An 11,615-nucleotide genomic window follows, 5' to 3' on the forward strand; every position below is an offset into this window, starting at 1 on the left:
GACCCGGGGCCACCGCTCCGGGCGAGGCGATGCCGGTGCCGGCGACCTGTTGGCAGCCGCTGCTGCTGCCCGCCGGGGAACGGCGCGGCCGCCCCTCCGCGCTCTTCGGCCGCGCAACCGGCAGCGACCCCAGCCCCAAGGCTCCCCTCCCCAGTCCCGTCCCCTAAATCCTCCCCCCTCTTCCTCCTCCTCCCCACAGCCGTGAGCGTTTGGCCCCGGCCCCGCGGGGGAGGCGAAGAACGCGCGTCCCGCTCCCGTGCTGGTCGGTTGTTTTTAACGCCAATTTTATTCTACAAATAATAAGTGGTGCACCTTTCATGAGCTATCCCAATAAAACAATAATCCCATAGGAATTACACTAAGAAAAAAAAAATCACATTTAAGGAGAAATGCAACATTCGACCAAATGTTCAATACTATGTTGTTGCAAAAGGACGGATGTTCTCTAAAATCCCAGTGTGCATTACACCATAATATACAGGATTACAAACAAAATTACAGTACAGATTGATTCCAGTTGAACCAGCATTACATTTCAAACAGCACTTATTCTGGACTGCATTGTACATGCAATAGCTATTGTTCTAATTACGGATTAAATGGTTTGAATTTGTTTCAAGCTACCGTACTAATCGACTACAATAGGTATATAGCCCAACTTCAACAACCTGATTAGTTTTAGGTTCCAATTTATAAGATGAATATATGACAACCACGGATCGTGTGAATATGTATAAAATCATGCATTTATATCGTCCGGAAACATTAACATCTTCAAGTTCTCTTCAGAAAAAAAAAAAAAAAAAAGAAAAAAAAAAGAAAAGAAAAAAACACCACGGAATGCAGAGGGGTTCAAAGACTGAAAAGAAACAGTGCAAATTGTACGTGATAGTCAAGCAGCTTTTGATTTAAAAAGGGTGTTGGCATTTGCTCATAATATTTATATACAAGTTTGTGCAAGTCATGTGTTGAATTGATATGTTTTAATAGAAAATAAGTCTCTCGTTCTTATATCTTCTCAAGAGCTAGGGATCTGGTTCTTATTGTCAGGGGAAAAGGAACAAAAAAAAAGAAAAGAAACAAAAAAAGGAAAAAAAGACTTTCATGGGAAAGAAATTGCCCGGATTGCGCTTATTTTGTTTTTCTTTAACTATTCAAAAGGAAAGAAGTGCTAAGGCAACATAACTTCTCTAAGCACTTTTCTGCTGGTTTAAATTAGTTAAATTATTTTGTATAAATTAGATATAATTCTACCTTTCCAGTATGTATAAAAATCGATGAAGCTGCATGGTTTAAAATAGGAAATTCACGTTATAAAAAGTCATTAAAAATTCTGTACAAAATCACAACAAAATAATTCGGCATGGGAAAGGTAACAAGTAGGAAAACGTTGGTTGAAAAATAGAGATCTCCTATATACTTCGTAATTGGCCCATCGCTAGGTTAAAAATTGCATAGATCCTAATTATTGCTTGCGGTTTCGGCGGCCCGGGCGGGTGGCAGGGGTCAGTCGTGGAAGATGGCGTTGAGCGGGGCGCTCAGGACCCGCTCGTGGGGCGGGTGGCCCTCGTAGGGCGCCCCCAGGCCGTCCAGGGGCAGCTCGCAGCGGGCGGCGGCGCCCGAGAAGACGGCGGCGGCGTGGCCGGGCGCGGCGGCCAGGGAGGCGGCAGGGTAGTGCATGGTGAAGGCGTAGCTCTTGTCGAAGTCGGCGGCGGGCTCGTGCTTGAAGGAGAAGTTGCCGTTGATGCTGAGGGGCGGGCTGAGCGGGCCGTCGAAGGCGGGGCTGGCGCCGTCGGGGAGGCCGCCCTCGAAGAAAGGCTCGAGCGCGGCGCCGTAGGCGTGCGGCGGCTTGAGGTGGAAGAGGTGGGAGCTGTCCATGGTGCCGTAGGGCGGGCTGGGCAGCCCCGGCGACTGGTACGGGTAGGGGGGCGCCGCGAAGGGCGCCCCGGCCGCCGGCATGTGCGGCGGCACGTCCGGGCTCTGCTCGGGCAGGAAAGTCCGCGGGTTGAGCTGCAGGCAGCCGGCCACCAGGTTGGTGGTGGGCTGCGACAGGCCCTTGCACAGGGTCTGCACGAAGGAGACGAGGTCCGGGCTCTTGCCGGAGCGCAGGATCTCGGAGAGAGCCCAGATGTAGTTCTTGGCCAGGCGCAGCGTCTCGATCTTGGAGAGCTTCTGCGTCTTGGAGTAGCAGGGCACCACCTTGCGCAGGTTGTCCAGGGCCGCGTTCAGCCCGTGCATGCGGTTGCGCTCCCGGGCGTTGGCCTTCATGCGCCGCAGCTTGAAGCGCTCCATGCGCGCCTTGGTCATCTTCTTCTTCTTGGGGCCCCGCCGCTTGGGCTTCTGCTCGTCGTCGTCGTCGTCGTCGTCGTCCTCCTCCTCCTCGTCCAGATCATCCTCCTCGTCCTCCTCCTCGCCGTTGCGCAGCGGGTCCTCCTCGGCCTCGGCGGGCAGCGCCTCCAGGTCCTCCTCCTTCTTGTCGGCCTCGTGCTCCTCGTCCTGCGAGCTCAGGCACTCGTCCGCCCAGCCCGGGGGGCCCTGCGCCGGGGGCTCGCCCATCAGCCCGCTCTCGCTGTACGACTTGGTCATGGCGAGCGCCTGCCTGCCGGGGGGACGGGGATGGGGACGGGGGGGACACAAGCGCCGTGTCAGCAGCGGGAAAGGCACCCGGGGGACGTGTGTCCCGGCACCGTTACACAACGCGCCGGGCGGTTTAAGCAGATTACGCTTTAGGGGGTGACACCGCCGGGCACCTGCCCTCCCTCCCCGCCCCGACGGCGCCCGCCGCCTCCCGCCGGGGCTCCCCCTGCCCGGCCACCGGCTCCCCCGCGGTAACAGGTGCGGGGCCGGCCCCGCTCCCCGCTCCCCGTTCCTTGGGCGGAACAATGCGGGGCGGCAGCGGGATGGACGGGGCACCCGCGCGCCCGGTCCGGTGACAAAGCCCCCCTCCCGGCCGGCCGCCCCGACGCCGCGGAGCGCTGCCCCCCGTTACCTCCGCTCCTCAGCCGGTGCAGCGCGGCGCCGGTCGCATAACCCCGCCGCTGCCGGCGCCCGCTCCGTGCGAGGGCGCCGCGCGTGTTTCCGCGGGGCGCAGCGCCGGCCGCCCCGGTTATATAGCGGGGACGGCGCTGCGCGGCGGCGGCGGCGGCAGCGGCGGCGGGCGGGGAGCGGAGCGGGGGGGGCCGGGGGCCGGGACCGCGCCGCTCGCCCCCGCCCCCCGCCGCGCCTCGCCCCGCCCCGCCCCGCCCCGCCGGGCGCCGCCATCTGCCACCGGGGCCATTGTTCCGCCCCCCCCCGGGTGGCCCCGGGGCTGCGGGAGGGGACCAGAGAGGACGGGAGGGGACGAGGTGGTGGCACCGCGCACCGGGACGCGGGGATGCGCGACGGCTCTGGGGCTCCCCGCCGCGCCCGCCCCGTCCGTCCCGCCGCGCCCCCCGCGCCCCCGGCCGGGGTTCCCCCGGCAGCCGGCGCTGCCTCCCCGGCTTGGCTGTCCCCGGCTCCGGGGCTCCGGTTCCCCACCTCCCCGTCCCTCCCCGGCTCCGGCCTCATGATTGCATCGCTCCAAGCGTCCCTTTTCTCCCCCGGACCCAGACTCCTCCTTCTCCATCTGGCTTCTCATTTGGCTTCTGCTTGTTTTGCTCCCGAATCTTTTTCCCTTTTTCTTTTCCCCTTTTCCCTTTTTCCCTTTTCTTTTTCCCCTTTCCCTTTATCCCCCTTTTTATTTTTCCGTTTTTCTTTTTCCCTTTCATTTTCCTTCCTTTTCTTTTTCTTTACCTTTTCACTTTTTCGTTTTTCCTTTTCTCTTTTTCGTTTCCTTTCACTTCCTTTAATTTTCCCCTTCCCCGTTTCCATTTTTTTTTTCTGTTTTCCTTTTTATTTCTCTATTTGTCTTTTTTTTATTATTATTTCTATTTTTTACCTCTTTTTTGTCTTATTTTGCTTTGTCTTCCTGTTTTCTTTTCCCTTTCATATTTCTATTTTTCCTCTCTTTTCCCTGTTCCTTTATTTTCTTGTCCGTTTTTCTTTTCCCCTTTTTCTTTTTCCTTTTCTGTCGCTCTTCCCCCGCCCCCCCGCGGCGCGACACGCGAGCCGCACGCGTCCCAACCGAGCTGCGCCCCCCCGGCCGCCCCCAGGGCTCTGCCCCCCTCGCCGGGGGCGCAGCCGGGGCCGGGCCCTGGCCCGGGGGGGGACGGGGGGGGAAGAAGAGCCCTGGAAACGCCTTGCGGCTGTCCGGAGCGCCGGAGCCGCTCCCGAGGAAATCTCCTGGGTTTGCGGCATTATCTTAATTAAGATAATTGATTCATATTGCACCTGCGAGAGTGCGGGGAAAGGATGCGTCCCCAAATAGCTCAAAGCTATTGGAGAGGGGAAGCCGCGCTGTGATTTAGCGAGTGATTTACTGCCTGGGCGGCGCGGGCGGGCCGCGCTCTGTCTCCCCAGCCAGGCACTGCCCGAATGATCCTAAAAACAAACCCCAACCAACCCAAAAGTGCCGCCGCGCCTGGCCCCCGGCCCCGCACTGCACCTCGGAGCCGCGCTGGGAAAGGGCGAGCGCGGCATTGCCTGCCCGGGGGGCTGCCCCTCGCCCCTCTGCGGCCGGGAGCTGAGCGGAGGGAGGGGAGGGAAGAGAGGGCAGAGCGTGAGGGAGGGCAGGGGGGCGAAGGAGGGCGCCCCGGAGCCGGGGGTGTCCGGGGGGAGCGCGGCTCGGGGCCGCGGAGCCGAGCTGGGTGCGCCCGCACCGCGCCAGCTGCTCCCGGGGAGACGCGCGGCGGTGCTGGAAACCGGTGGGAAATGATAGAGGTGCCGTTTCTGCCTTTTTTTTTTTTTTTTTTCTTTAGAACTCAGTTTATTAATGTTATTGAGCCTTTTTTTTTTTTTTTTTTTTTCCCGTTAGATAAAGGCTGTCGTTGTTTTAATTCTATAAATGTGAACTTCTATTTAGTTAATGGAAAAGACGTCGCCACCAAGGTTTAATTATCAGCTTTTTAAATGACTGTTTTAGGCAAGGACACACAATTATGAAATCACAATAGATTTAAAATATCGTTCAAATTGATTAAAAACCAAAAACAAATCAGAGAAGTACGTACCATTAAAGCAAATGTCTAAATCGTATTGGTAGGCCAGCTACTGCTTGAGCTCGAGTTTAAATAACATCAACAGCCTCTGCTATTGGTGTCAAACCACCTCTGTTATTAGGAAAAAGGTTTCTTATCAGGCGGGATTTAGATGCTGTTATAACTGCAAAATTTAATTATTTTTGATCCAGGCATTTACCCCCAGAGTCCCACCTTGTTTAAATAAAGTGTTTTCTTTCCTCTTGAACAAATGCATTTCCATTTGAATTAAATATTGATAATTTGACCTTTTAGTTCCTTTAACTAATCAAAAGGAAAAAAAAAATCCGAATGTAGATCCTAGTGCCTTGCCCTAGTGGGTCTTTCCGCTTGAATAGACACTGAGATTAAATGAGTCAAACTTCCTCTTTCATTGCACTCTCTTTGCACTAATTGCTTATGCAAAAATGCAGATTTGTATTAATTAGTAACTCCGCTGATTAGTTCGGTGGTATTTTCACGTAATAAATCATGCCACAGACACGATTTTTGGCACGTCCCCAGTAGTGGCTCAGGATGCAATAAGTTTTCCATATTAAATAAAATCTTAGACTAAATCTACCTTTTCGTCGCAGGTACACTGTGTACCACCTGCTGTATGCACCTGCTACGGGAAATTACCTTCTGTCCCTGGCAAGCCTCTTTCCCTTCCTTAATAATGCACTATTCTTCACAGGGTGTAGACTTTAAAATGTGAATCATGAATCACAGAATCAAACAATTAGATAAATCTGATGTTATTCTTAACCCTTTCACATGAATAATGCTCATTTTTAAGGGTATGAAACCTATTTAAGATGCATCAGATATAGAGTTTTTTCTTTTCCTTCCTCTGCCCTGCTATTTGAGCTCCTTTTACAGCACCATTCCCTGCATTGCCCGATTTATAATGCAGAATAACATTTTTTTTTTCTAGTTCCTTCTCGTTCTTTGAGTTGCAGAGACTGACCTTTTATAAGCAGGACACTGTTTAGCTGGTGTTTTTTGTTGAGTACAGAGGCCTCAGCAGAAAGAAGGCTTCACAGCATCAGTTGTGGCATCTACACGGAACTGAAAACGTCCCCACTTGCCCACATCGTGAAGGCAGTGTGAGACTTTGCAGAGTACACACAGGCTGATGTGGCCGGTATCTTAGATCTACAGCTGAAAAAATTTTTTCCAAATTATTTCCCAAATTACCCCAGATAGTACCTGTCTGTCTGTTCCCCTCGGACAGGGTTGTTTGTGCTTCACACCTTTTCCCAAGCCAGTCAGCACAACAAATACCCCTGCCAGCTCAGCCCTTGGAAAGAAGAATAAGAGCTTCCAACTGAATACAAAAGAAGCAGACGCTGGTATTATTTCCTTGTAGGTGACAATTTTGGGCGCAGATTCTAAAGAAACCTTTGCCTTGCTCCTGCCAGCCTCCCACTTGTGTGCAGGGCTGCTGCTGCAAACAAGCCTGCAGGATCTGGCCTTTGGCCCCCAGTCTAACCAGTGCAATAGGGTGGAAGAGCAGCACGCACAGGTGCCAGCAGATTATCCAAAGCTTTGCTGAGATTAAAATCTTGTCTCAATATGAGTTATTGCATATTCTCTAAATAGAAATCTCCTTAGTGGTGGCTTTAAAGGGTCTGCTTTTGTTTTCCCCTGAGAGAAAATAATGGTTGAACTGCAGGCTATACACATAATAGCTTGCACATTCATTCCCTATAGCCATGTGAGCTGAACATTTTGCAAAAATTTGCAGTTCCTAGCAAAAAATCTCAATTTGTTTAGTGTTCCTTTCTTCAAGAGAGAAAGCAAAAGTCAAAACACTCTTACTGCGTTACACTAAAAATGAGCCTGCTTAATTTCAGAACATGGATACTTATTTTAGCTATATCCCAAGAACGAAACAAGGAAGGTTAAATCAATGATCCAGTGGGATGGAAAAAGAGATTCAAATAATCATTAAATCTTATTACATAATGCGGCTTTGTTTTTACCTCTCAGAGTGAGTTCACACCTGGGTTTGGGCTTTAAGTGCTCCACAGTGAGCTGGGCATGATGGAGAATCAATCGTTTTCCCGTCACAGCACAGTGCAGCCTCGACATCTGGAGAACCAAACCAGTCAAATGAAACACTTTCTAAGCACTGTAAGTGTATATGAGGATATTCTCCATTTCATTCAGTGCTACATTTTGAGTGGTTGCCTTCCTAAGCCATCCCTTTATTCAACCTGAAGTTAGCCACATAAATGCCACTAGCATTTCACAATAGTGCAGAATACTCCCAAGAAAGTGTGTTGCCACATATGACAGCTCCTCAGCAGTGCTAGCACTGCATGGCATGTACGATGGGGTGCAGAGGGAACTAGTGATGCTTGCATTGTTGTTCCTAGCAAAGCCTGCAAACAAGCCCATGCTATAGTTGCTATTGTCCATGGTGCAAACTCTTTCACAGAACAGGGGGCTGCAACTGAAGAAGCAACTCCATGCGGTCATCTGGTAGTCAGCCTTCAACAACCTGCTCTTCTCCAACTTCCCACCCTGATAAGATTCTTGAACTGTCTTAACAGTCCACTGCAGTTACAACCTGTTCTCATGCAATGTTCTCCATTATGGCATCCTAATATTCATTTAAATAAGTTATATAAATATTAAAGCCATAGGACAGTGACCTAGAACAACATACACATAAACAGCCTGTAGTGACACTCCAAGGACTTTCAAAGGCAAGTTTCCTCTAAGATCAAAAAGAAAGCTGAAATACAAAATATTTTATTGTAAATTCTTGTGGAAAATTAACTTTCTCTGATCTTGCAGTAAGGAAGATAAAAGGGGCCAAGCACCTGAGACTTGTAAGCCTTGTTTGGGTGCTCGGTGTATAAGAATTGAGGGTCATTGACTTTAAGTAATTGTGGGAGAAAGGTGGGCAAGCTGGGGAAAAAAAAAAAAAGAGGGGGACTAGGAATGATCTACACACCACAGGGTGCCAGGTGCCCTTTACGGGAGTTATGGCATGAGTTATGGCATTGCCGGGGAAGCAATTGCTAAGGATGTTCTGGAGGGAGTCATCTCACAGGTAGAGGTCCTGAATGCAGCGCTCCAGCCAAGGCTCCAGGAGGGAGCAGACTTCAGAGGTGCAGGGGCTGAAGCACATGCCACCAGGCACACACACGCTTCTCTCCTGTGCCCAGGTAAACCTTTCATAGAAGTCACTCCTGCCCAGGAAAGGGCTGCTTTTTGCTAGTCATCTTCTGAGGCCAAAGAAAAGCATGTCCCAGAAAGCTGTAGCACTTTCATCTGCTTTAGTCCTTCTGTCAGAATTTTCTTCTTGCTGCTGAGCCTTGGCTTGGTTTATGTGGATTCCCAAGAGAGGAAGAACATGCTGGTAAATCACTGTCTTTCCTCCACAACTGAGCTCCAGTTACATGCCACTATGGTAATATAAATATTTACTCATTTTGTCCCTCTTCACCCTTGTAAGAGGATAAGAGCATCTGGCCCTTTGTTAGTAGTCTATTGTCAATTTGCTGGAGCATCCACTTGTTTATGCTCACTTGTACAAGAACACATAAATAACCTTCCTCTCCTCTGTTCTGCAGAGCACAGCCACTGCTGAAAGTCAGTGTTAAACCTACTCTTCTAGCGGGAGCGGAGAACTCCTCTGAATGCATGCAGAGCTGTGTTTGCCTGTACAAAGCACAAGGCAGTGGAGAGCAAATCCATGATTTTTGCATTTCCATAAATTTATCCTGGCACTTCATGCTACAATGACTGCTACAATCTTGTTGATGACACAGAAAACCTCAAAACCAGCAGCAGGGCAATGGAGAAACAGATGTAACATCTTTTCAAATTGACTGGAAGTGTAGTGGAAGCAGAAATATAGAGCCTCCCAGTACAATGTATTTCTGAAGATCTAGTTCAGACTGTCATTTGCAGTCCTTCTGTATCCATCTCATCTTTACATAGACCAGCGCTCTGCAAAGCTATCAGTAAATAGAACGACTGTGTATTCTTTCTGAAGTTAATTTAAAGCTTGTAGTTGTCCATGTTGATTTTGATTTAGAGCAAGAAATCTCATTTGAGAATGTAAGAGAAATTATTCCCTCTAGAATTAAAAAGCATCTTTTTGTTTGTTTGTTTTTGTTTTTGTATGTTTATTACTTTAACTGCTAGAAGGTTCAAAGGCTCAAAGTTCAAATAGCAAGATTTTCTATCTCAATAATTTTTTATTTCTATATTATATTCTATTTCCATTATGTTCTAAGTTATACTTGAAATGTATAAAATGTAGATATCATTAGAGTCTCTTTGCAATTTCAGTTGTGTCAGCTATATAATCAAGTCCATGGGTAATTTATAGCTGTATCTATCCACAAGTAGTTAAAAGTTTATTGGGTCTACTTGATTTCAAATTACCTGTTGAAGTTTGGCACAGCTCATTCAATAACTAATGTGAGCCAGTGCATGTAGGAGCTCTGATCTCCTCTGTCAGCTGCAGAGCAGGTCTGCAGATCCATCGGCAGCACCACTGCTTTCCCATCCTTCGGTGAGAGGCTTTGTCCTGAGAAAACCAGCCTGACTGTGACAACGTAGGTGCATGCTTAATGGCAGGCTTGTAAGGGATCTTAATAAAGCCAGGGTGGTTGCTTGCACATCTTTGAGCTCACAAATTTACAGAGCCAGAAGCAAAGCAGTATTTCACCAAGCTTTTGAAATGGATAAGCACTCCGTTTTTGCTGCCTTCTCATGTGCAGTCAGACAAATGAAACAGCTTGCTGCTGCTCAGAGAGGGAGAGCTCATTCCTTCCACCTCCTCTTCCATTTCTCCCTTTCCTTTGCTCTCAGAGCAACCTGCTCCACCTCATGAGATAGATCGGTTGCTGGTGTGACTGAGCCAAGAGAACTCCTCACCACTTCAGGAGTTACAGCTCTTGGCAGACCTGACGGACACCTTCAGGTGCAAGGCGAGGAGTAGGAAGCAAAGCTGGGAGCAGAATAAGGAAAAGAAGAGATGGGGAAAGGGGTGAAAGAGCCCCTTGCTTTTTCTGCTGCAATGAGATGTTACATCGAGGCATTGTGTTTTGGGGAACTGAACCATTTTATTCTCTTGCTAAAGTATCCAGGATGGACCTGCTGAAGTGTGATTGGCAAGCTAGATGAACCTTTGATGTGGCCCAGTATGAGAATTATTCTCTTTTTATCCTTGTTTTTAGAAACCTGTCAGTGGCAGAAGGTAACTCTTGCCATTCCCAGACTTTTGATCTCTGAAACAGCTTCAGTGAGGCTGAAGTCTCTCTCTGGGTGGCTTAAGCCCACTTCATCCTATGCGCTGTGCCATCCATCTGCAGTGTGTTGCCTTCTGACTCCAAGTTCACCCTCGTGTGTCACTGCCTGCTAGTCCTGCCTGAAGGACAGACGGCACAAGGCTGCTTAGAGCTACATTCTTAGTTTGAAGAGATGGTAGCCCTCACTCATATCGTAGCAGCATTGTTTGAGTCAGAAACCAAACTAGCAAGTTCCATGGGGAAGAAAATGTCTGCCAAGATGTTTTTTTCACAGCAGGTTGGAAAAGTTTCTGTAAAAGGATTGACTAAGTGTTTTTTTGGAAAGAAACATGCAGGAGCTGGTGTCAGACTCAGAGAAGCTGGTCTTCAGGATCCATCCCTGATGGCACATGACTTCTATGCATCTCTGCAGCTAACTCCTCCTTCCAAGGTGTAACCAGCATGACCAATGTACGATCATTTTCAACTGTCTTATGTTTTGACTGAACTGATTATGATCAGAAGCTTGTTTCTAGCAGTCTTAATATTATTATTTATTTGGTTACAAAAATTAGTATTTTGTGCCAGTCCTTTCTATAAAGAAATGAAAACATCTTTACTTTAAACGTCCAGAATTGCTGGGTAAATCTCATATATAGCACAATGCACTTAATCATGTCTTTTTAATTATTTTTATTTTTATTTTGTTTTGTTTCTAGTTGAATGCAAGAGAAGAAGCCTTCATTTCTTTGCATATAGGTGTAAATTGGAAATAGTATTCTTGACCATGATGTGAGATTGTTCACAAGGAACTGAAAAAAGCCTTCAATGAGATATAGGCATTAGAACACGAGATGAAGTGAGAAAATAGATTTGATCAAATATTTTGCTTCATAGAGGCAGCAGAAAAGGAATTGAGCACCTGTGCAGAAGTTGGCTTTGGCGTCTTATGCTGTGGGGGGTGATGAATGGCGATGAGGGCAGCGCTGTGCAGATGCGTGGGAGGGGTGGGGGAGGCAATGAAACAAGGTAACTTCGAGCCATTTCTCTGCTCATTTAGCTACTGCACTCCCAATCAAATTTCCACATTTATTAGGGAAGATGAAGAATGTCTCCAATTTATACCAGCTGCCGGTTGCCTTACACAATTAAATGTGCAGAGAGGTACCACGGTGCTCTGTGGTCTGCAGGGCACAGCCTGCGGTGTGGATCTGCACTTGGCCCTGCGCTGGGGGAACGGGACCAGCAGCAGCTTGCCTTCCCT

The 11,615-nt window shown here is 49.0% G+C and overlaps 1 protein-coding gene across 1 annotated transcript; it reads right to left on the bottom strand.

Moving 5' to 3' along the window:
• Positions 1–267: 267 nt before the first annotated feature.
• On the bottom strand, positions 268–3,147 carry NEUROD1 (neuronal differentiation 1). The gene is made up of 2 exons (XM_068685866.1): positions 2,990–3,147; positions 268–2,599 (listed from the first exon to the last, which is right to left on the bottom strand). Exon 2 carries the CDS (start codon positions 2,584–2,586, stop codon positions 1,507–1,509), a length of 1,080 nt encoding a protein of 359 aa, XP_068541967.1. The 5' UTR covers positions 2,587–2,599; positions 2,990–3,147; the 3' UTR covers positions 268–1,506.
• Between the last annotated feature and the right edge of the window lie 8,468 nt (positions 3,148–11,615).

This window comes from Anas acuta, chromosome 6 (assembly GCF_963932015.1).
Source record: "Anas acuta chromosome 6, bAnaAcu1.1, whole genome shotgun sequence".
In the NCBI taxonomy this organism is placed as follows: domain Eukaryota; kingdom Metazoa; phylum Chordata; class Aves; order Anseriformes; family Anatidae; genus Anas; species Anas acuta.

Coding starts and splice junctions, on each gene's coding strand:
- NEUROD1 (XM_068685866.1), bottom strand. CDS start 2,586: ATGACCAAGTCGTACAGCGAGAGCGGGCTGATGGGCGAGCCCCCGGCG.